The sequence below is a fragment of the Anolis carolinensis genome, chromosome 3 (assembly GCF_035594765.1).
Source record: "Anolis carolinensis isolate JA03-04 chromosome 3, rAnoCar3.1.pri, whole genome shotgun sequence".
NCBI classification, from domain to species: Eukaryota; Metazoa; Chordata; class Lepidosauria; order Squamata; family Dactyloidae; genus Anolis; species Anolis carolinensis.
Window position 1 is genome coordinate 233,024,313 of NC_085843.1, and position 26,551 is coordinate 233,050,863.

At 40.6% G+C, this 26,551-nt stretch overlaps 1 protein-coding gene across 5 annotated transcripts in view; it reads right to left on the reverse strand.

Moving 5' to 3' along the window:
* Positions 1–26,551, reverse strand: part of kcnip2 (potassium voltage-gated channel interacting protein 2) — a 159,801-nt gene that overhangs the window by 15,332 nt on the left and 117,918 nt on the right. The window contains exon 1 of one of the 5 annotated variants that reach the window (XM_003224227.4): positions 18,873–22,414. The exons of the other annotated variants lie outside the window; for them this stretch is intronic. Coding sequence (XP_003224275.1) covers positions 18,873–18,975 — 103 coding nt within the window. The 5' untranslated portion in view covers positions 18,976–22,414. Of the gene's footprint in view, positions 1–18,872; positions 22,415–26,551 lie in introns of those variants that run through there. 5 annotated transcript variants of the gene reach the window in all.

The window sequence follows — 26,551 nt, forward strand, 5'->3', positions numbered from 1 at the left end:
CCAAAACACCTGGAGGGCCAAAGTTTGACCATGCCTGCAGATACGGAGGTTATATTGTACTCATGAAACTGACCTACATCAGTGATTACCCAAGAAACCCATATGTCCATAGCTGTCTTGAGATAGTTTGACCGTCTATGCCATGCCAATACATTAAGAGTCAAGATACTGGTGTTTGCATAGTATTCCCACTAGTTTTGTTGTTGCTAGATCGTGATACAGATCCTGTGGAGAGCATAGTGGAGTCCTGCACAGACTTTCTGCTCCACAATGAAATTTAGGGCCAAATTGTTAGACTACTTTCTGTTACATCATGCCAGTTTTGATGCTGCTGTCACTTAACAGGTGAATCATTGCACACAGGTGTCCATACACATGCATGTCTCAGCTTTAACATATTATTCCAAAGGTGAGTCAAGCAAAGACAAGTAATAACAAGCAGGAATATCTAAAGGGACAAAGAGTATGAAAAATCCAAGAGACAGTATGTCTCACATGGCCAAGCAATTCAGGGCATGAGCACAAGACCAAAACCATGGAAGAACATGATTCCATGCCCAAGGATGGGTAAAGTGCAGCTCCCTGAGATACTGTTGGATTGGACTTCCCAGCAAACCCACCTGGCATAACCTACAGTGAGAAATGCTGGGAGTGGCACTCCAACACTATTGGGAGGCTTACACTTTGAAAACAACCTTATAGCAGCAGATTTGAACAAAAGCAATGTACATGCAGCTTTGAAGGCATATATGATTTGGGGGAGTTTTGTTTTTTGCTGTCCTGGCTTTGGATAGTGCATTATATTATAATTGTACTTGAAATACTTGATTTAAAATCTAGCCATTCTCTCACATCTGTACGCATACATTGACTCTCATACAGTGCAGTGAACACATCAAACTGGTCAATTTCTGTCAAAGTGGTAAGACTGATGATATCTGCATAAAATAGAAGGTATACACCATTTCACGAACACACTGGGATTGGGGCGAGGGAGGAGTAGCAGCATTCGCTCCTGTAGGCCACCCGCTATACAGATTTATGATCCTGTTCTATAGAAAATAGCCTCTAAACACACAGTAAGGTAAAGGTAAAGGTTTCCCCTGACATTAAGTCCAGTCATGTCTGACTCTGGGGGTTGGTGCTCATCTCCATTTCTAAACCGAAGAGCCAGAGTTGTCCGTAGACACCTCCAAGATCATGTGGCTGGCATGACTGCATGGAGCACCGTTACCTTTCCGCCGGAGCGGTACCTATTGATCTACTCACATTTGCATGTTTTTTCGAACTGCTAGGTTGGCAGGAGCTGGGGCTAACAGCGGGCGCTCATTCCGCTCCCGGGATTTGAACCTGGGACCTTTTGGTCTGCAAGTTCAGCAGCTCAGTGCTTTAACACACTTCGCCACTTCGTAAATAATAATAAATCATCTTGGGAGAAAATAGAACTTTATCCCAGACAACTTGCTCTAAAAGCCTTATCCATCACAAGCACAGATAATCCATTGCTCACAGTTACTGTTTAGTTCTTTGACACACTTACAGAATCCTGGTCTTGAATTTGGGTAGCTATTTCTCTTGGCAGTAAAACAGATTGTCAAACAAACCAAAAGCAAAAGATGTACATTCTCTCTGCTATTTTGGACAGTGGTCTGTTTCACTCTTTCCTCTGCTTTCCCCTTCACACCTCATCCATCTTCCTGATCCTGGTAGCTTGCTAAAGCTCTATGAGCTAGTGTAATGCCAGAACTGCTGCAAATTCTTGCTTTCATGAGCACATCACAATAATCATTGACTGTATAAAGTGAAAAGAAAACCCTCATATGCAAGGAAGATCCTACCAATAAAAAACATCAGAGCAGATTGTTGAGGCCCAGAGAATCTCAGTCTTGGAATTCAGTCTGAGCTAGTTTTGCAAGAGAAAGGTTAGTTGAAAAAACCATTTTGGTATTATTTCATACTGTCTTAAAATAATCCACCAAAGAATTTTATTTGGAAGTCCTCTGATGAAGGATTTAAAAATTGTTTCCTATAGCACTTCAATTGGAGCTGTCCATGGTGCTGACCATCGTTGCAATTTAATTTTTCCATTTGAAGCATCATCGGAAACCAATGAGGCCACCACTGAAACTTCTTATGTAAAAACAACAAAGGCCGAATCATTACTTAAACTTGAACAAAGCAAAAACTTTTTAAAAAGTATTTTGCATAGATAAAACTAATGTAAGATCAGGTATAATACACTGTTGTTGTAGTTATCTGTTTTCAAGTCAACTTATGGTGACCCGAAGATGACCCTATCACAGGGTTCCTTGACACAACATTTTCAGAGGGGATTGGCCTTTTCCTTTCTTTGAAGCTGAGAGTGACTTGATCAAGGGCATCATTGGTTTCCATGGCCAAGCGGAGGTTTGAACCTCCCAGGTCCCTTCTACATTGCTATAAAATCCAAATTATCAAAGCAGATGATCTACATTATATTCTTTGAACTGGATTATCTGAATCTACACTGCCATATAATCCAGTTCAAAGCAGATAATCTGGATTTTATATAGCAGTGTATAAAGGATCCCAGTCATCATCTAATGCTCAAACCACTACAATGCATTGGCTCTCTTAATACATACAGCAGACGCATACTACATATTTTTAAAGGGTATCTGATAAATTCTATTCATATTTAAGGAAATACTTCTTTCTGAGGTATGCAGCTGTCCAAATAGAGTACATAATTCACATTTGGGAAAGAAGACTGAAACATAGACTAATGATAACTCAACTAAACCAGCAAAAGGCAAAACTAAATGGCTAAAAATGGAAACTTCTTCATCTTCTTAAATACATACATGGGAGACTCAAATCAGGCAGGATAAAGTATTTCTTAAACTCTATAATCTGCATGGTGATAAGTGATAATCTTGATCCCACGATAGTGAGATTTAATGACTACTACTTTGCCATGAGCTTCCTTTGAAAATTATCAAAAACTTCAGAATGTGGAATCCAGGTTATTGATTGGCACTCACATGACACTGAATTTATTATTTTTCTGGTGCCTGGTAAAGACAATTTTGTTCTCTCATTCTTTTAGGGGATTATATTCTTAGACTAATTGTATTGATGCTTTCATTATGTTTATTTTTGATATGCGATATTTTGTTACTATTGGATTGTTCTAATGTTAAATGACTATATTTTAAACTTTTTAAAAAATATTTCTGAAAATAAAAACAGCTTTTCAAAGTATATTAAGTAAATAAAATATCAAAGGAAAGCAAATGTGTCAGCTCACATTTCTCAGATTCAAGGATTCCCTTTCCCTGTTTTTTTTTTATTTCAAAATTACAGTAAATACATTTTGCTGACCCCAATAAGAGGAAAATCAGGGCGAAGTAGATATAATTTTGCTAAACTGCCTGCCAGTTTGTTTGGAATGAGACATGATTGTATTCCTTGGACAAAGAATTCCAAAAACACCGACATCATGATCATGATTAACAGATATTCAAAATCTACCGAGAAACATATAAAGGTGATGTCCAATTGCTAGTCTCAGCTCTAGTACACCAAATAAATAATTGTTAAATTAAGACTATGTATACCCCATTAATTCAATGAGTGTGCCCTAATTAGGATTAATAGTTGAACAGAGCTCAGAAACTTCTGAACAAATCTTGCCACAAAAACTAGGTCATGATAGGTTGAAAATGACATGAAGGCACACAACAAGAATTATGGGTTTTTCTTAACGTATGCATTTTGCACACATTTCTCATTTCAGTCAAACATATTGCTGCAAATACTGAAATACACAGTCATTAATGCACCTTTCTTTTCCAGATAGGGAAAATCAGATAGGGTTTTCCAGGTGCAAATAAGCATCTGTTTTCCTTTCCAAAATTTGGTATCCTTATTGCCATGCATTGACTTTCAATGTATTAATTTGTGCCCCTGACACAGATGGAAAGGGCAATACCCTGAAAAACTCAGTGGCAAGAGCAAGAGGTGGCAATTTCACATTCTAGAACAGTACTACACAAAGAGCTTCAGCAGACAGGTGCTGATCCATGAGTCATTGGCTATCAGTCTGCAGTGAGTTATCAGGAACTTAAGTGACTATGATAGCAGTATGGTACAAATATGGTACTGGTTTCTGGAACACTGGGGAAAAAGATTGATGGTAGACCTCAGCAGATTATTATTTTTATTTATTTATTTATTTATTTACAGTATTTATATTCCGCCCTTCTCACCCCAAAGGGGACTCAGAGCGGATCACATTGTACACATATAAAGCAAACATTCAATGCCATATAACATAGAACAGAGACAGAGACAGATGCAGAGGCAATTTAAACCTTCTCCAGCTTCCAGCTTCCTGAGGGTATACTTGATTCTGGCCACAGGGGGAGCAGCTGCTTCATCATCCACTGCAACGGCACTTCCTCATACCAACAGCAGCTGGATGATTTCTATGTTGCCATAAATTAGCCTCCCCACATATAAGTGGTACCTAAATTTCCTACTTGATAGATACAACTATCTTTCAGGTTGCATAGGTCAGCAACGAGCAGGGGCTATATTTTATTTTTAATTGTCAGGTGCTCATCCGGACACGGGCTGGCCTCGAACTCATGACCTCTTGGTCAGAGTGACTTATTGCAGCTGGCCGCTAACCAGCATGCGCTGTGTTGTTAAAAGCTTTCATGGCCAGAATCAATGGGTTGCTGTGACTTTTCTGGGCTGTATGGCCATGTTCCAGAAGCATTCTCTCCTGACGTTTCACCAACATCTATGGCAGGCATCCTCAGAGGTTGTGAGGTCTGTTGGAAACTAGGCAAGTGGGAAAGTGAAAGTTGCAATTGGCCACCTTGATTAGCATTGAATGGCCTTGCAGTTTCAAAGCCTGGCTGCTTCCTGCCTGGGGGATTCTTTGTTGGGAGGTGTTAGCTGACCCTGGTTGTTTCATGTATGGAATTCCTCTGTTTTCTTAGTGTTGTTCTTTATTTCCTGTCCTGACCTTAGAGTTTTTTAAAATACTGGTAGCCAGATTTTGTTTTCATGGTTTCCTCCTTTCTGTTCAAAGAACAAGAGGAAACCTCTCACCTCTGCTGGAGTCTACCATATATAATGCAGCTGTGGACAAGTCTACACCGGGACCACCAAACACAGCACCCAAACATGAATCAAAGAACACGAAAGGCACTGCAGACTAATTCAACCAGAGAAGTCAGCCATAGCAGAGCATTTGATGAACCAACCTGAACATAGCATATTATTTGAAAACACAGAAATGCTGGACCACTCTAACAACCACCATGTCATACTACACAGAGAAGCCATTGAAATCCACAAGCATTTGGACAATTTCAACAGAAAGGAGGAAACCATGAACATCTGAGGATGCCTGCCATAGATGTGGGCAAAACATCAGGAGAAAATGCTTCTGGAGCATGGCCATACTGCCTGGAAAACTCACAGCAACCCATTATTATTATTAACTTTATTGAGTCCCATGGGGACTCAAGGTGGTTTAAATTCCTTGCACTTTAGTCAAGTTTAAACAGCGCATACAAAAATTAAAAAACAATTTAAAAGTTCAGTGTGGTAAAAACAGATTAAATATTATAAATACACCTAAAATGGCCTTTAATAATCTCCACTCCCCACAACCTCCACAAAGCCTGCCCTTTAACCTTCCCCAAATGCCTGCTGGCAGAAAAAGGTCTTAACCTGTCTGAGGATAGTTTGAGAGGCACTGTTCTCAAGGCAATGCAATGTTGTGTGCTTTCAAGTCATTTCCAACTTATGAAGACCTAAAAGTGAACTTCTCATGGGGTTTTCTTGACAAGATTTGTTTGGATGGGGTTTTGCCTTCCCTTCCTTTGATGCTGGACAGTGTGACGTGCTTAAAGTCACCTTATGGGTTTTCATGGCAGAGTGGGGATTCAAAACCTGGTCACCAAAGTCAAAGTCTAATATTGAAATCAATGCACCATGCTGATTATTCCATCCTCCAAAAACCACAACCATGTCAAATGTAGTAAGAATCCGGTGGCATTGGGCCTATATGGCAACCAGTAGATCAAAATGGCATCTTATAACTATTTCCTGCAGGTGTTCATGACAAGAAAGAAAAGCAAGTTGGTGACAAGTGATCTAGATTTCAATCTCAGAAGAATTTCCAGCAGAAGTTGACCATAGGTAAGAGTCATACTGAGTGACCTAGAGATCATAGAATAATAGAGTTGGAAAATACTAAAATACAGAAAGTCACAATACAAACACCAAGGAATAGATGGAAGTCAACCCTTCCCACACACCCTTTTTTTTCTTTCTTTTTTTTTCTTCATTTTCCTTTCTTTCTTTCTCTCCACCCCTATTGTTCTCCCGCTTTCCATTTATTTTTTATTTTTATTTTTAAATTTACTATTTATTAATAAAAATGTACGGGAACGAGAATAATAGAGTTGGAAGAGACCTTCAGTCAAACCCCCACACTGCGGGGCAGAGAGTTCCACTGCTGAACAGCTCTCACAGTTAGGCAGTTCTTCCTAATGTCCAGGTGGAATCTCATTTCCTGTAGTTTAAAGCCACTGTTCCATGTCCTAGTCTCCAGGGCAGCAGGAAACAAGCTTGCTCTCTCCTCCGTATGACTTCCCTTCACATATGTATACATGGCCCTCATCATGTCTCCTCTCAGCCTTCTCTTCTCAAGGCTAAACATGCCCAGTTCCTCATGGGGCTTGTTCTCCAGACCCTTTATCATTTTAGTCACCCTCCTGTGGACACCTTCCAGCTTGTCAACATCTCCCTTCAATTGTGGTGCCCAGAATTGGACACAGTATTCCAGGTGTGGTCTGACCAAGGCAGAATAGAGGGGGAGCATGACTTCACTATACTCCTATTGATGCAGGCCAAAATGCCACTGGCTTTTTTAGCCCCCGCATCACATTGTTGGCTCATGTTTAACTTGTTGTCCACAAGGGCTCCAAGATCGTTTTCACACGTACTGTTGTCGAGCCAGTTGTCCCCCATTCTGCATCTTTGCATTTCATTTTTTTCTGCCTAAGTGGAGTATCTTGCATTTGTCCCTGTTGAACTTTATTTTTGTTAGTTTCGGCCCATCTCTCTAATCTCTCTAGATTTCCTAGAGAGGTGTTCTCACAGGTTTAAAAAGGAGTGTTTTTTACTCTGTTTTTCCATTTTCATGGATGCACTACACCCCAAAGGTGAAGAGCCTACTCTACTGAGCTGGGTAGATCCATGAGATAGCTCAGTACAGGGTAGCTTACTATGCTCCTGCTATGCTTATGGAGGATAAGGATTCCTTGAGAACACATAGGCTGTATCTCATGCCACAAGGACAAGGCAGAGAAAGACAATGAACTGCCTCCTTATCAGCTCACTCTAGCAGAAGGATGATTGATATCTTCAGAGGATTTAGCTTCTGATTAGAGGTTACCTCACACACTTTAGTGCTCATTGTCATCCTGCTGCCAGCACTGGGGATTCACGGCTGGCTGAGCCCATCCATCCCGGGGTGGGTAATCAGCTTGTCGATTTCAGTCTGTGTTCTTGCTTAGTATCCCTCCCAGACTTCATTGTGTGTGAAGGTCTCCTGGCCAGCCTTTTATCTTATCTCCCCCTTCACCACCCCCAAACCTCAAGCTGTCATATCCTCCCCGCCCCATACAGCACTGAGGCCTCTGTTTCCTGCCAATTGTTCTCCTGAATTATTGATGCCAGCACTTCAGCAGCCATAATCAATACAGCCAGCTTTTTCATCCTCCCCAAATCTCCCATCCAGTTAAAACTTCTCTAAAGGGGAGCAGCTTCTGGGATACCTATGAGTCAGCATTGTCTGTGGGTTTCTGGATGGCAAAAGAGTTGGGGCTCAAAAGAACGGTGGGTTTCAAGGATGACTGCGTAACACCATCAGTCCCTGCCAAGCCAGAATTACAGTGATTCAAGTATACCCTGCCTTATCAAGCTGCTAGGGGACACCACATTCCTCCTTGCTAAGCCATGATGATGCCAAGGTTGTGAAGAGAGGATGATTGGCATGGCAGGATATAAATAGCACATACAAGAAAGCTAGACGTTGGAGAAGAAGATAACATCATCTTGGTGGGCTCCACCATATGTGCAGATTGTCAAGTCATGTAGGATACAAGTAGAAACAAAGTCTATTTAGAAATGCAATGGGGAGAAGACAGCTTGCTAGCTCCTAAACATATCCCTCTTCAAGATATTCCACTCTTGTAGTTTCTCCGCCAACTGCACATTTATATTGTCTTCCAGGGTGATTGAACAACAACACATGACTTCCGAAGGCATCATGACCAAACAGTGAAAGCTAATCTAATACAGGATGTGGTTGTTATGGTCTTCCTGTTCTTATAGCAAGGAATAACTGATCAAATTCCCTGTAATGAATACATTGGGATGCTGTTTCTCACCAGCCGTATCCTCAGTTGATTGTAGCATTTTATTTCTTTTATGAACTTTGAAATTATTAGCAGGGTGTTTAATTATACAGTGTATCCAGTAGTTTTTATTATTAAAATAGCTGCAATTCACACACAGCAATGCTATCTGAAAATACAGTTATAAATAGACTGGGGAAAAAGCAGCAGGAGTAGATTCCTTGTGTTCATGTGGACTACTCATGTTTTCATATTTGTGTACCAGAATCAAGAGGCACCAGTTCTCTCTCTCAGATTTAGCAAGAGATCTCACACGTATAATGGTGATGATGATGGCTATCATTATTATTATTTATACTCCACTTTATCTCCCCCAAAGGGGATTCAAAGAAGCTAACACTAACAGAACTTATTTTTTAAATTCCAGCATCCCTTCCAAAGTCAAAAATATCCATGCAGTTGCTTGTTTTAAGATAAGAAACCAATGGGATGTGGGCTGTATGCCTGTGGCTATCCAACCTCTGTGTAAAAATCTTTTTAAAAATCCAGGGACCACCTCTTTCTGAAATAGTCTATTCCATCGTTGAACAACTCTTGCTGTCAAGAAATTTGAACCAAATGGTTAGTGTTCTATCCTCTGTTGCAGCAGAAAAAAGTTTGCAGCGTCTTTCACATGTATCACATTTCGTATCTTCTTTTCTCTGGGCTAAACATACTCACAAAACTGCTGATGCCCATTTAGCTTCCAATCCACTAAGCTTTCAAATCCATTTTATACACAGTTCTGTCAAACCAGAGTGCCATCCAACATATATTTATATGTATATATTCATATTTATGTGTATGAATTTTCCTGCATACATGTAGTTCTTTATATTCCCCTGGTGAAAATTCATTTTGTTAGTTTTGGACTAGTTTCCTAATGTATTACAGTAATACTTATTCTGCCTTCTGAAATATTATTTATTTCTCCCATGTTAGGTCAGTTGCTACCTTGAGGAGATGTTCATATACTGATGTAAACATTGGGATAGCATATCACTAACTGTATTTTTTTTTTAAAAAAAAGATCCATTTACTGCTCTGATATATCCATACTATACTGAGGTGGTTTCTGACATCTGAGCGACTTCAGTTGTGTTATAAGGATCTGTTATCTTTGCAACCATGTGCTTGGTAAAGATCAGATGCCCCAGAATCCACTGGTCTACCAAGGGAGTTTATGAGAAGGTCTACCAAGAGAGTTTATGAGAAGACCGCACGTTGCAAGATATTTTCGCAGGATAGTTCCTTTATTGCTATTGTAACACAGCCTCATGATTCAGCATCTTCTACCTTCCTCACTCTGCCCTTTTCCTGTGCTGGAGAGAAGCCAGACAAAGCCAGCCTATTCCTTGGCATCACCACAGTGATGAAAAGGATTGATTGCGGTGGAGCTGATGGCAAGGCCATATCCATTAATGTCTCCAAGCCATTAGGGGATTTCATTTCACCAGCTGGCATGATGCAGCAATACCTGAGAGCACTCTTGTGGTCAGAAATAACACATTGAGGGAGGTTCTGGATGCCAGGGACAAGAGAGTCATTTTCGGTATGGCAGATGGTGGGGGAAATTAATTCTTGCAATTTTCTAAGCAGTCCCAATAGCATTGTGCTTGATGGGTGGGAAGGCAGGGAGAACAGAATGTCCGCATAGGCTATGGATAGGAAATTGTGTTTTTTAAAAAATTTTGGACTGCACCTTCCCTAATCCCTAATTAGCCCACCCGTCTTTGCTAGGTCTGACAGCGAGGGTGCTGAGATGCTGTCTGAAGGGCCAACATTTGAAATGAAGCCCAGCAGCTTTCTCAGCCAAGCTTGGAAGAAGAACCTATGGAGGAAGCTACCACTTCTCAGCCTGCAAAGCACGTACAAGGAAGCTTATCTGAGCAGGCAGAGGAAGGGTAAAGTGTTTCAGCTCATTTGGACCTGTGAAAGGAGAAGGCTTAATGTCACAGATCCTTTGGGTCCAAAGAGAATCAAGCTCTCAATAGGCAAGAAGCTAGCAGATAAGGTGATCAAGTGTGGTACCTTATTGCTGGCAGCAACATCAGCCTTGGAAGCTGTGACCTCGTGGTGTTGGTGATCTCTGGATTATCTCTTTGGACTCTGGCATTTGGATTCATAGATTAACCCTTGACTCTGAACCCTTATTAGAATCGGCTTTAGAACTCAGAACAGACTATTGACTTCTCTGGTGTTAATCCTTGCTGTTATTGCCTCTTGACTAGATTTTGCAGCTTGGACCATTTTGCTAATCTCCCATTTGTAAATGGGGTATAGGCACATGAAACCAAGCTCAAAAAACCACCTAGAGGGCCACATCATCTCTATCCCTTATGTTAATAGTCAGATATAATAGATAGTTGAGGGCTACCACTTGCGGTAGTTACTAGTCATGATTATATACTACTGTTACTACTGCTACTCCTCTCTGAATCAGAGGTTGGATATCAGGTTCTGGCAGGTCTGGACTGTACCAAGCCCTTAGATATGAAGGCCAAACAAACTGAGATCTAAGAATAACCACTTGGGGATGTAATCTGGTGATGACATTAAGAATGATATATTAAATATCAACCAAAGTTCCACAATGTCTATTATTCAGATAAAAAGCATAGTTCATTTCTCTCTCTCTCTCTCTCTCAATCTCTCTCTCTCTCTCTCTCTCTCTCTCTCACACACACACACACACACACACATTTTCCAAGGTAGCACTCTCAACTTGAGATTTCTCTTTATCTTGAGAACTGGAGAAAAGAGATCAAGTCTTGAGATTTAATAGAGAACAACAGTAGGAGACAGCAATTGATCTCATGTCCCTCTTCTTGGCCTCTGTTTGACCATTGTGCAAAACATGGTGCCGTTCAGAAGATCTTTGGGTTGATCTAATTGAATCCCTGTCTAGTTTGTTCTGACCACTCAAGGCTCTTATGCTGTTCTCATGGGACACTCTATATTGTTAGAAAATGGATGAGGGATAGAATTGACTGGGAGTGGGCAGTACTCAGAAAAAATAGAAGTGTATAAAGTTTCTGATGATATAACCGCAAGAGTGTATAAAGTTTCTGATAATATACATTTACTGATATATTACTGGAAATGTATTAGCTTTGTTCTGGTTAACACTGAAGATTTTTGCATAAGATTCAAACAAAACAGAATTCTGAGTAGTAACACAGACAATTCTTTATTTTTATTGTTTCACACAAAATTCTACTCCAAAAGGAAACATTTGTGATTGCCTGCATGAATATGTTTGGAATATCAACCTAACTGTAAATGGGTAGATGAGCCTTTGAAGTGTTTGTGCCCTTTCACACGACACTGTTAAAGTGTTATATTCTATTTTAACTGCCATGGCAACATCCTGTGGAATTCTCGTATTTGTGGTTAAATGAGGCCAAATAGTGCTCTGGCTGAGGATCCTAAATGCCCTTTCCCAATCTGCAAATCCCAGGATTCCATAAATGGTTGGCATGGCAGTTAAAGTGGAATATACTGCTATGACAAAGTAATGTGATAGGGCACACAAAGGAGTTGAGGATCAGATTCAAAATCCTTTTTGGTTCCAATTCTGGTGACTCTGTGATCAAGTGTGCGGATTTGTATTATGCAATGGTAAAAAAGAAGAGTCACTTTAAATTATAGTAGAAATGTTCAGGACTTAGAAATGTTGCATTTTTAAACTACTCACTGCTATAGTGTCAGTTATTCAAGAACAGTGGTGTCCAGTAGGAGTTATTTTAATATACTCTTGCAAAGGAACCACAAGATCATCTAGAAGCCCCCACAATCAACATAGCCTCCTTCTACGCTGCCATATCAAAGCAGATAATTCAGATTATCTGATTTGAACTGGATTATATGAGTCTATACTGCCATATAATCCAGTTCAAAGCAGATAATCTGGAGTTTATATGACAGTGTAAAATGGGCCTATGTTGGCTTCTATTGCCACACTTGACTCTAGTACCTCTAGCCATGGCAACTTGGGATTCTTTCTGGATAATCACTGATTTTTGCCAATATAGGGAGTTGGGGGTTGGTATTGTTGGAACTCAACCACATCCTGTATAAACTTATAGTCATCATAGAGGACTTAGATAGGCAGGTGTTAGTTGGCAGGGAAAAGCCCTTCCCCCCCATTGGCCTCTTTATCGGCCTATCTTCCTTTCTCTACTCTTATCACCTTGCTGGTTAGATTGATACTTCTCAGGGACATGCCTCTTTTTCTGAACACATGGCAAGCCTTTGACTGTGAATAACCAGGTTACAAATACCTGCTGATCCATGAAAACTGTTGAACGTTTTTATGTTGAACGTTTTTATATTGTGGAATGATATTTTAAATTGTAAGTTGCTCGGAGCACTCTGGTGGAGAGCGACTAATTAAGAAATAAAGTGAAGTGAAAACCTCTTTGGTGACCTTGGGCAAGTCACACATTCTCAGCTTTAAAGAAAGGCAAAGGTAAGTGTTCTGTAATTAAATCTTTCCAACAAAATCCTATAGTAGAGTCACTAAGTCACAGTCAACCTGAAGACAAATGCCAACAAGTGTTAATACATTTCCCAGTGTTTACTAGTTAGTCAGGGCAGGTAGAAAAGAACAAAAGCGAGAGGAAACTAGCCACTACGAGCTGGTTTTTGTGTAACAAGGATGCTAACTCACAGAGACTTCAAGCATACTGCTGGCTCTCATAACCTACAATGGACATATGCATAGCTGTATTAACAAGACTAGAATCCTAAAGAATCTGCATTTGCCCATCAAGTTTTCTTTGTCAGAGCAGCTTAGCTGAGGTTGGATTAAACTTTTTCTTTCACTGTTGTTGAATAACTAGGATTGTAAACTTGTGCTGGTATACAGCAACTTACAAAGAAATCTATTGATAGGACTTGCTCCAGAGTTTCTAAAAACTATTATTGGAATGACAGTTCAAATTCTCCAGCCAACATGATCAGTGTTATTGAAAAAAAATCCAAGCTCTATAATTATCCAAGCTTTTTTCTTGTTCTTTTCTGACAAGGTGTGTGTAGCACTAGATATCAGAAATACTCCCAATATGGAAGAATGATGAAGGGGGCTTGACGAAATTGCTTTTCAAGCAACACTAATTAATTACACAGATATTGCCACAATTCCTTTTAAGAAAACTAGCAGCCCCATATGTTAGTGGTAAAAAGGTCTCACCTTCTTACAACAGTGAGTTTAAAACTTACAACCCTGAGTTTTAAATGCTATTTTAAGTGTATTTATTATATTTTAACTGTAAAGGTAAAAGTAAAGGTTTCCCCTTTTCTCAATTTCTAAGCCGAAGAGCCGGCTTTGTCCGTACATGCCTCCAAGATCATATGGCCAGCATGGCTGCATGGAGGGCCATTACCTTCCCACTGGAGCGGTACCTATTGATCTACTCACATTTGCATGTTTTCGAACGGCAAGGTTGGCAGAAGCTGGAGCTAATACTGGGAGCTCACCCCACTTCCCGGATTCGAACAGCAGACCTTTTGGTCAGCAAGTTCAGCAGCTCATCAGTTTAACCCATTGCATTTAACTGTATTTTAATCTAAAATGCATTATTTAGTTATTTTTAATTTTTATCTAATGGCATACGGGGAGGAAGCAATGAAGGTTTTGTTAAGAAATGAAGGCTTGTATTTGGATATCTAGAAAAGAAGACAAAAATAAATTTCAAAGTAGTCACAAAGGGAATGTATTAATGTAGGATAAGGGTAGATTTTTTTGACATCAGAGTTTCACACTGGGTGGTGCTGGAAGTCATGGGTGGTGGTTCATGGTTGGAAAGAGGGGGTAGGGGTTCGGGTGAATGGCATGTCTATATTATGTGTATTCTATTATCTTTAGATGTATTTCTTTCTCATATTCTGTATGTCATTAAATCACTTAATAAAAACTACTCAAAAAACAGCAGAGCATCCAAAAAATACAAAACAGGATACTTATAGTTGAGCATTCAGCTCACAGCAAGCAGAGCATGAAGTGCCATGGGCTGTAAAGAATGTAGAGCTTATGAGGCAAAGATCCAGAGTTCTGTCTTTAAAATCACAAAAGGTTTATTTACAAAAATAATAACTACAGTAGAGTCTCGCTTATCCAACTTTTGCTTATCCAACATTCTGTATTATCCAACGCAGTCTGCCTCCTGCCCGGATCCGCAGCTGTTTTCTAGGCAGCAATGCACAGTGGGCCAACACACCCAACAACAACATAAATGCAGCCACACTCCCAAATAAGTGGCAGACTTGTTGTACAACATGATTTTGGTACTTCATTTGTAAAATCATAATGTAATTTGACGTTTCATAGGCTTTTCTTTAATCCCTCCTTATTATCCAACATTTTCGCTTATCCAACATTCTGCCAGCCTATTTATGTTGGATAAGTGAGACTCTACTGTGTCATGGCTTGCAAAGGCACTGTGCTGTGTGTGTTAACTGGAAAATGAAGTGCATGAAGCCGATTGGCTAAGCCTACAAAGATCTGGGGATTGATTTGATACTCTTTCTGTTCTGCTGCTGCAGAACCAGTTTGGACAAGTTTTCAGTGCTGACTGAGTATTGCCAGTGAAGAGAGCAGTGTGTACTCAGAGAGGCCTTGCTATTTTGAGGCCTGTTTGCTGCTGAGAGAAGACGGTGAAGAACCAGGACTGTATTCTTCTCTGAAGCAGATTTGTGGACCGAGAAAGGACTGTTTATGACTTTAAGACTTAAGTAATCAGAGGGACCATTGTAAATACTACTGTTTTTTTTTAAATCTCTTGGAATTAGTAAAGTTCCTGTATGTTTGTTCTGCAAACCTGAGTGGCATGTTATTGTTCTGCGGGTGACTCTGGATTGCGGGCACATGTAAGAACTTCCATTTACCATCATCAATCCGTAATATACTGAACATGTCTTAATAGTAAAGAACTTGGCCCTAGCTACTCTAACTAAGCCCATACCTTCTATGGTTCAAAGAGAGGGGGAAATCACAAAGCACTACATCTCTCCTGACACAAGCAAAGAGAGATCTCAATACTCTCAGCACACACCAAGATGTAAAAGTAGAAAGTCAAAGATAAAAGGCATGCACCTGTGAAGTATCCATTCTAATAAACAATTAGAATGAAAGCAGAAACAGAGATGAGAGGAGAGGAGAAATAGATACATTGCAACTGTCATTCAGGAGATGGGAAAGGGATTTCCCTCAGCTTATTCTAAGCTAACTATTCCTCATTGAGGACTGCAAACTTGGGCAGTGTGGGGTTGAACTCCAAAATTATTAATAAGAAACATGTCATACCTCTTGCTGTAGAGCAGTGGTTCACAACCCATGGTCCCCGGGGTCCCCTACAACTCCCAGAAATCCCAGCCAGTTTACCAGCTGTTAGAATTTCTGGGAATTGAAGGCCAAAAAACATCTAGGGACTCCAGGTTGAGAACCACTGCTGTAGAGCTATATCCATCAGAAGAATGGATCCGTCCAACTTTGGATGTGTATATCACAGGACTGCACTAAACATCTGAAACCATGCAAATGGCAAACTTAGTCTAACAAACCCAAGCCAGATGCTGACATGTATAATTCCAAAGCTTGGAAACATGACTTTTTGGGACTACAACTTCCTTCCTGAAAATGTCACCACCAGCCTTGCTGGCTGAGGAATTCTGTGAGCTGTAGTCCAAAAAACCCAACTCTACCAAACTCTGGTGTACTCCTAATAGCACTGTTTCCTAAACAACCTGCAAGCCTACCGTGTGTTCTCCTCCAGCATGAAAATCTCCAGAAACTCTCTCTTAAGCATCAAAAAAGTAAAACTGCTACAGATCTCTGTCCAGAAAGTCTGTGCAAGGAGATAACACAGGATAATGAAGAGGGCAAAACTAAGCCTCACTCTCTGTAGGGACAGCAGGCAGGAACAGAAGAGGCATGAAAGGCAGAATACCACAGTCTGCCCAGTTAAGCATGTAATCGGCTTTTATGGCCCCCAATGTACCCAAAGCTATTCTGAGCTGAAAGTAGGAACTGTGAAACATAGTGCTTTATTCCTTATCATGAAGGAGTGACCATATGGACAAGGTGAAAGAAGCCACAAGGAAAACCGGTGTCCCCAAAAGAAGAGCCAATGAGAGGGAAATCATCTGGGAGTTCCCACAGCCTGGATATTGAATCTCCTCAAAATACATGTACCTGTATCAACACGCACATTTTTGCTCTCAAGTTGCCTGTTGATTTATGGTAACCTCATAAATTTGATAGGGTTTTCTTAGGAAAGGAATTCTTAGAGGTGGTATTTTTCAGTGCCTTCCTCTGAAATACAACCTAAAGCAAAGTATATGACTCCATAAAAAATAGACCAGTGGTCAACCTGCAATCACAGAGAATGGGATAGGCCAAAAACATGAGAATTTCTTCCCTGTACAAAAAATAGGCTGGCTTGCTTCCCTCATTTACCTGCTTCAGGTTCTTGAAATAGCATTGATTTTTCTAGGGTGATTTTAAGGATTGTGGCAAGCACTCAGATGTGAGTCCCACTTAGAAAAAGCAGCTCAAATAATGGCATGAACCTCAATGGAGAAAACAAACAGGAAGAAAAGAGGTAGCAGGAGTGATTCACTTTGGAGCTTGAAGAAGTTTTTCTTGGGCTACAGTGTCTGCACTCCCCAAACAACATATTCAATAGTCCAAACTCCAACCTTTCCAAACTCTGGTTTACCTACACAAAACATTATCCCTATGCTAAATATTATCAGTGGATCCATTGATACCATATGAGTCCTAATTCTGACGGACCTCAGCTTGTATCATGAGAGACATTCAATTCAGGATATCTTTTCCAGTAGCCTACAAAATCTGGTGGGGAAAAAGCCTCCACTGAAAACATGGGGGAGACAGAATTAGTTCAGCAGGAGGAGCAGCAGTTACAACAGCAAAACCTGCATTACATTAATGAAAGAAAACTTCTTTCCTCTACAGCATTGTGGTTACCCGAGGGCCAATCAAACTTTAGTATAGGAATGTGAGGGCCAGAGACATTCCAGAAAGAAAACTAATTACATAATTAATATTGAATTACATAATTAAAATATTAATATCTAATTACATAATTTAAAAAATTTCCAGTAAGAAGGACAAGGGCCAACAAAAATGAATTGGTGGGTTGCATGCAGCCTGCATGCCACGGGTTGGACCACACTGCACAGCATACTTCAAACACATACCAAAACAAAAGTTAACCTTGCAGTTGTCTTTGTATTGACTTGTGGTTTGCCCCCAAAGAAGGAAGCACCCTGGGATACACTAATAAGAGAGTGGGCAACTTTTTGTTGAAAGTGGTCACTCACTCTCCTTTGTTATTTATATTGTTATAGAAAACTGGGACAGACATCTGAAGGCAAAAGAGCATTTGCATAAAATAAAAGCCAGTCAAGGACATTGTGCTGCCTGAGATTCCCAGCACACTCAGTTAAGGGGTCTAGCACCCAAGTTCTTTTACTCATAAGTCTCTCCCTCCCTCCCCCCTCTTCCTAAAAGTTAAAATGTAATAATAGCAAATATAACTGATTAATCTTCTATCAAGTTCTGACATCCAGAACCAGCTGCCTTGCACTTCCTACCACACACCAAGTCTAGCACACCAAGCAATGAACCTATATAGAACTCATCAACATCTGGGTGCGCCTCTCTCACAGAAAAGTGGACAGCATACTCTCCAGTCAGTCAATACTGTTTCACCTTTACTGGTTCCTAATAGTTTTAAATTGGCACCCTCCACAACTTATCCACAAAGCCATTATTGTCATCACCTTTTATACCTCCAGTTTATTTACACAATGCTTCACTATTAGCCCAGCCCAAGAGAACATCCCTGTAGTAAAGATTTTGGCCAACAAGCTTGAACAACACTGAATTGGTCTTGGAAATATATTGTGTTTTCTCTGTATTTTTTTCTTTTTGCCAATGGTGTCATCTTTGCTCCCTCTCTCCCCCTCCCACACTTCCCACAAAGCTCACTTATCAGGTGAGGAGCTCTGCAGCTCCATCTCACTTTGTGCAGAGCAAGAACAGCTCAGATTTTACTTTTACTTTTTCCAGGAAAAGCTTTATTGTGCTGTTCCTGTATTTAGACAAAACTGAACATGTCTTTTGACTTCATTCTTCCCTTTTCCAAGCCTAACATGCACCAAACTGCTTCCCCCTTATTATCTATAAATTAACGCAGAAATGATACTGAAACCACCTGGCCTGTGGCAAACTCCATTTAAAGTGTTCACCGTTAAACTAGCGATCTACTCTGTTCTCAGTGATAGTTTTCTTATCAAGGCTGATGCTACAACTAACCACAAAGTTAACAGATTCTTCTCCCCACAGCCAGCAGCATACAAACTTTCCCCTTGTATTACCTTCCAAGGAGACTGGCTCAAAGAGCCCAAACTGCTCCAGCACCTTGACAAAGAGGACCAGAACCACCAACACGGCGATCATCTCCAGACCTTCCAGGTTCATGATGAGAGGAAGTCATGGCATCAAGCCCACAGCCTGCCCTGTTTATTCTCCAAGCTTTTTCTCGCTCACCCCAGTTCAGCCAGGGCCACCCACATGCCCAGGGGCTTTTACGTCCCTTGGAAAGTGTGCCTTCAGCTTTGCTGCTGTTGAAGTTTCTCCTCCATCAGAATCAGCCCTGGGGCAGCCCAGATTTTCCTCCAAGAAGTCTTTGTACTGGAGGGATGAAAAGGTCACAGAACAGGACGGCGGAGTATACTGTTGATCGGCTTGAGGCAGAGGAGTCTGTGCTGCACAGGCTGGCTTGCAGAGATGAAAGTGAGAGGGAGAGTGGCAGCACCAAGGGAAGAATGCAAGTGAGTAGGGTGGGGGAGATGTGTGTTTACAAGGAGTCCTGCCCTCTCATCCCATCCCAATGACACCAACTCGATCGATTTGCTTAATGCAGTTGCTAAGGAGATTGGAGAGTTAAGAGGATCTTGGCTCATGTTCAGGAAGGAAGTTTCAGTGCAGAAACAGAGGAGGCAATGTGGAGACACCCTCTTGTAACACCTCAGCTGGCTGTAGGTGGGTATTGTCCTTGAACATCTCTTGGGACAGAGGAAACAATGGTGCTTAAATGTCTGGTGGGCAAACTCTGCAATTACACCACTCCAATACCACTTGTAATATCATGGCTACATCCTAGGCAATCTTGAGTTGTATAGTTCTGTGAAGTATTTAGAATTGTCTCCTGGAGAGAAATAGTGCATCTGCAAATTACAAGTCCCAGAGTTTTACAGGATGCAACTAAGGCAGTTAAATAATCCATTTGCATTACACAATTATAGCACCATGATACCATTTTAATTGCAATGGCAATATCCTATGGTTTGTCATTTGGTGAACCTAGAGATCTCTGGCTGCAAGTATAGTATCCCTTGATAAATTGGAAATTTCAGAATTCCATAGGATGGAACCACAGCACATAATTCTATAATTATATAGTGTGAGAGAGTCCAAAGAGATATCTACTAGTGTAACTATGCAATTACATTTTCCCAGAGATTTCTAATGCAAATGTACATTTCTACACTTCGTCCAGACTCAGTATCTATATGTCTGTCTCACAATCTCCATCTGCAGTACTTTGTCCCCCTGCTTACCTGTCACTGATTCTTTAAATTCAGCCCCAATTTCCTTTCTCCCAACTGTTCCAGTCACACCACATAGCTCTCTTTAACAGTTCCCCTAATGTGTCAAGCCCCTGTGGGTCAGTGTGTGTGTACTAGGGGAAAACAATTGTACTGCTTCAGTTGGAACAAAATTATCCTAACCATGTAATATATCAATATTAAAAGTGTAACAATAATGTAGTGTCTCAGAGACCCTCGAGTCATGACCCCGTAGCTTTTATTTATTTATTTTTCAAACTTATATGCCGCCACTCCCCTAGGGCTCGGAGCGGCTTACAAGAACCGGCTAAAATCAGCAATTTAAAAAACATCTTAAAAACATCTTTAAAAAACATCTTAAAAACATCCTAAAAGCACCTTTTAAAACATCAACAACAGAACTCAAAGGCCTGCCGAAACAGGTGTGTCTTACATGCCCTGCAGAAGGCCGACAAGTCCCACAAGGCACGAACTTCAGGTGGCAAGGTGTTCCAAAGAGATGGCGCCACCAAAGAAGATATGGGGTTTGTGCCGACTCAGCAAGATTCAGCTCCCTTCCAGATGTCCCCTGTTGACAGTTTTAGCCCACAGTTAATTACTAAAGTCCTTGAAACACAGCCTGGTTCTCCAGAGAGCGCTCCTTTTGATAGAAAATTGTTTTGGGAAACATGCCGCTCGGAGAAGGAGAATAGGAGAAGAAGCGCTAGATTAGCGGAGAAAGCAAGCGCTAATTAAACCAGTTCCCTTGAGAGTTTCCAGGGAGGGTTGCATCTGGCAAGTTGTTGTCTTTAGTCCACTTTCCCTTGGGAAAAATGTGTTCAGGCACCTGGTTTGAGGGGAGATTTGAAGTCCCATAAAAGTTCTGTGCGTAGGCTGGCCTTTGCGGTGTCAACGTGTCAGTTGAGGAAATCACATCGACTCTAGTTTCTGCGGCGCGCTACTCTCGAGTAGACCGGGCATTGCATCTCGTATTCCTGCGAAGCCTGGACAGTGATTCAGCTCTACCACGACTAATTTGCCTTGCCTTGTTATCCTAGCCTCGGACTTGAAACCTGGAACTCTTTGACAGACCTTGCTATAATCCCCACTCAAACAGCCTAGAAGTTTGAGTGTGTTTCGGTTATTGGATTTAAAACTTTGAACTCTAATACTGGACATCTACTTTCACATTACTGGACTATATTTGACCTTTTCTGAAAGGACTATTGCTAGACTATATACTCTGCTTATTTTTGTTTGACTCCTTTATTTCTTTAATAAAGATATTAGATTGTTTATTGGCCTCCGTGTCTGGTTCCTAGTGCTCACGCTGCCCTGAGGCGTCACAAATAAACTAATCCATTGTACAGAGAAGATAGTTCACAATGAACTGTTGTTCAGAAGGCACTGTTATTATATTGATATTACCGTATATTGATATTCAGTAAACTCAAGAATGGTTCCTCCCTACTTTTTCCATCACAGCAATCCTACAAGTAACGTGAGATTGAAAGAAAATGATTTGTCTAAGATCGCCCAATTATTTTCAAGGTTCAGTGAGGATCATTAACCTGGATTTCTGAAGTCTCAGTCCCACACTCTTAAGTATTGTACCACTCACTACTGCCATTTTGAAGTGGGACCCTTGCCTTCAAGATCTAAGAAAGCCACATAGTAGCCACTAATCAGGAAACTGATTAAGGAAGGAGGATTGTATTGTTGGAGCACACAGTTTTCTAATTGTCAGCAACCAAGTGTGTTTACAGACTCAGTGGTATCTGTACATTGATACCAAATGTACACCAACATGCCAAAAGTTGCAATTTCTTTATCATTGGGGAGGGGGTTGTCACAAGATTTAAGGGCATCAATCAGCATGGATACAAAACCATTATGCCAACACTGAGCCACATTGTTCTGCATTCACTTTCCAGTACTTTGTTTACCTTTTCTATTGCAAGACACAAAATCTATGGAAAACAAAATAATTGATTCTATCAAAGGTATCTGCTCAGTGGAAGTGATTCCAAGGTTTACAACTAGAACACAATTGGCATGCTAGCTTCAAAACACTTTTTTTGGCCAGAGACTCCATCCATCTAAATTAAGCCGAGTTACACCTGAAACCAACCAAGTTAACCTAGTACATGAGGTGAGAAATCCTAAAAGTACTTTATCCCATGTCTGGCAGAAAAGATCCAAAAGCAACAAATTACATTTAAAAAAAACTGCTCTTTCGTTATACTCAAAATCTGCTGACTGAGACTATTGTACTTCCTCACTCTACTCAATGATAGAGCTATCTTTGCATTCAGGGCTGTAGCTGGGGGGGGGGGTTTAAAAATCCAACCCTTCCCAGAAATATGTCAGGTTAAAAAACCCCTGGTTTACTCATAAATTGGTTAACCAGTTAAAATTCATGAGTAAACCAGGTTTGGGGGGGGGGGGTTGAACCCTTAACCCCCTCCCCCCCCCTCCCGGACTACGGCCCTGCTTGCCTTGCCTTACATGGAGTAAGAGGGAAGTACAGACTCATGAATAACATATACCTCCACTAGTTGCTTCCCAAGAGCCAGCATGGCATAATGATATGAACATTGAACGATGTCTCTGGAGACTGGAGTCTGAATCTCTACTTGGGCATTGAAAACCCACCAAGAGTCCTTGGTCAAGTCACACTCTTTTGGACTCAGAGGATGGCAATGGCAAACTCCCTGGGAATGAATCTTGCCAAGAAAACCCACAGAAGGTAAAGGTAAAGGTTTCCCCTTGACATTAAGTCTTGTCTAGGAGGTGGTGCTCATCTCCATTTCTAAGCCGAAGAGCTGGCGTTGTTCGTACATGCTTCCAAGATCATGTGGCCAGCATGATTGCTTGGAGCGCCGTTACCTTCCCACCGAAGCAGTGCCTATTGGTCTACTCACATTTGCATGTTTTCGAACTGCTAGGTTGGCAGAAGGTGGGGCTAACAGTGGGAGCTCACCATGATCCCCATATTCAAACCTTGATCTTTCAATCATCAAGTTCAGCAGCTCAGCAGTTTAACATCCAACTGGAAGATACACAACCACAAAGGGGGGGGGGGTGTCTCTTTGATCCCATCATGTACCAAGAGAGCCTGGGTCTAACAACTTTCGAAGGAGCTAAATTTGGATTGTAGCTGGGAGAATTTATATTTTGTATTACAACTCCCATATCCTTCAGCAATGAGCCTTTCCAGAATGGTAACTGTTTCTAATGATGGTTCTGATTGGGCACACCCTTCATTCACAGCAGCAGAGCTGCCTGTACTAGAGCCAGAAAAGAAAAGGGAAACAATCAGGGCCCGGTGCCAGCATTCAAAGAAGGAGAGGAAGCCTGCCCAGACTCTGCACATCACTCAGACAAGTAGAGCCCAGGGGAGGCAACCAGCCTGGCACTGGCGCCTGATCTTCGGATAGAGGAAACCCTAGACAAGATCCCCAATGCTGGCCTGCAGGAAGAGGGCAAAGGTGCCCAGACCACTGCTGCCACATCACAAAAGCTAATGGCTTAATTGCCAGGGTTCATTGTTTATCCTCTGACAGAACACTCTCACACACGCAACACACAAACTGAACAACCACTTACTAAGATATCACAGAACAAAGAAAAGGTATCTATATTCCCTAAGAATTACAGCCTGGAAATGTTACTGTTCTGGACTACAACTCCCACCTTCATGGCCATGCTGGTTCTTTCCCACCCAAGAAACCATCATTCACATGTTGCAGAATGAATGATCAAGTTTGTGCAGTATGTGTTCAACAACCTTACACCAGTAAGGTTGCTAGATGTACAATGTAGATCTAATGTATAATTTGTTTCATAAAGATCAAATGGAATATATTAAAAAGAACAAAAGATAACTTTCTGGCCTTTCATCACACAATTTAGTACAAATATGAATTCGATTCAGCATGTATCACAGAATGTCATCCCACAGTTCACTTTAAAAAAGTTCATGGCATGCAGTTATTAATAAAATACTGTAGTATGTAAGAAGCCACATGTTAAATTAATAAAATATATAGCTGTCAAAGGCAAAATATATAGTTGTTTATTTGGATGATTTTAAAGCAGGAATCCGAAGATATTCTCAGAATATCTGCTTTGTAATACATACTGAGACAATACCTGTAATAGGGCCAAAAGGTAACAATATAAAGAATTACAGTGTAATTCTATCTGTTGCTACCCAGATCTCTTATACAGTAGAGTCTCACTTATCCAAGCTTCGCTTATGGCTTTTGGATTATCCAAGCCATTTTTGTAGTCAAAGTTTTCAATATATCATGATATTTTGGTGCTAAATTCGTAAATACAGTAATTACATCATAACATTACTGCATATTGAACTAATTTTTCTGTCAAATTTGTTGTATAATATGATGTTTTGGTGCTTAATTTGTAAAATCATAACCTAATTTGATGTTTAATAGGCTTTTCCTTAATCCCTCCTTATTATCCAAGATATTCGCTTATCCAAGCCGGCCTGTTTAGCTTGGATAAGTGAGACTCTACTGTACCTTCAATATGTATGGGGCTAGAGATCACATAACACTGGGCAACACACATTTTGGTTTCTCAAATGTTACACCTGTTTCTGGGTATATTTGGCCTGCTGACTACAAAAATGGCACCAGTTTTTCCCTATCAGCTCTGGTTTTTGAAATACAGAACACATGTCATATACCAGTTTCCATCTGCTCACCCATAAAGGATCATGATAACCATATCTAAGAAACTAGAGATAATGTGGTCTATCCAATCTTATTTTCTGACTCAGCACCTCAAATAACCCCAGGAATAGATCTAAAAATCAAAACACCAAGAAAATTTTTTTTTTGGGTTGGGCTGTGATGAGGCGTGCTATATTTCCAAACATCTGAAGAGCAGAAGGTCACTTCTTAGATTGCAATTCTATATACAGTTACCTGGTGCAATAAGATCTATCTTATTTAGTGTAGCTGTTCTGAATGGATATGCATAGAATTTCTTCAGTCCAATACTCACATAGTTGGGAAATAAGTTCCACTGAACAAATTTGGACTAGAGCCTGAGTACACATGAAAGTGCAATGTGCAGCCAAGCTTGCAGATAGCTTAAAATTGGCATTGACACTGGAATGTATTTCAAGTATGCTATTGTATGTACTAATTTTAATTCAATTTTATCTCATGTTTATGTTTTATACTTTAAGGCACTGTATAAGTGCTGTTTGTAAGCCGCCTTGAGTCCCCCTTGGGGTAGAGAAAGATGGGGTATAAATAAGGTAAATAAACTAACAAATCAATAAATAAAATTGTCGATCGTTTCAGTATACAACGTACAGTTCTTACTCTAAATTTAAGACCAGTGGTATTTAATCTGTGGGTTTTAAACCTTGAGTTAAATCCTGCTGGACCATGGCAACAAAAGATATTTGAAGGTGATCTGTGGTAAGGAGAATGTTAAGAACTGCTGGTGTAGACTAGCATTTACTTTGACATAAGTTTTTGTAAAACCAGTTCACTTCATTGGCGCTAGAAAGCATTATCCTCAATTGATGGGACTACATGCACTTAATACCTTCCAAGCTATGCTTTACCAAACTGATTTACTATTTCATCAGTATTAATGCTGCCCAAAACTTGGTAAAAGTTAGTTTTGGGACTACAACTCCAGGACCTCACATGCTGCTTGGGAGATTCTGGGAGTTCCAGTCCAAAAGAATCACAGCTTCCACATATTTGAAAGGAAATACAGTATCTGTATGATTGACAACACTGATTGTTCCCAGAGATTGGAATCCCAAAGGAAGTCTGTATACCTTACAACTTCCAGCTGTAAAGCTACCTTTGAAACACGTGGAAAAGGTGAAGAGAACACAACAGAGGAGGTGAGCTGGCAAGTGTGGCCTCCAGTCCCTCCCTATGTAATTCGCGTAGTGCATGCCAGAAGGTTGAAATAGTGAAATAGTGAAAAACAAAATTCAGAAAAGGTGCATTCTGAAAATGGAAAGTTCTGCAATTCAAAAAAAGGAATTTTTCTGTGATCTGGTGGAGAGGCTATCTTGCCAATATCAGTGAACTTCAACAATGTATAAATTGGGTACTCTGAAGAATCCCACCACAGTTCAAACCTAAACCTGAAAAAAGGATGCAGCATACTACTGGGGCTTCAAGCACAAAACACTGGAACCTGTCCGACAGAACCCTATGAGATGTACAACAACATGCTTTCTTCTGAAGCAAAAACTCCTTAGTACTGAAATGCTGTTCTGTGATACCCTCTGGTGGCTAAATTCTATTTGGACAGCAATAAAGGAGAGGATACATTGGAGGAGTTTTAAAGCATCACAAAGTCTGCCAAATTTCGACTTGCAGAACGGATGCAATTCTTAGCAAGTGATACAAGAGCCAATGGAGCCTTCTCTCATTCTCCCA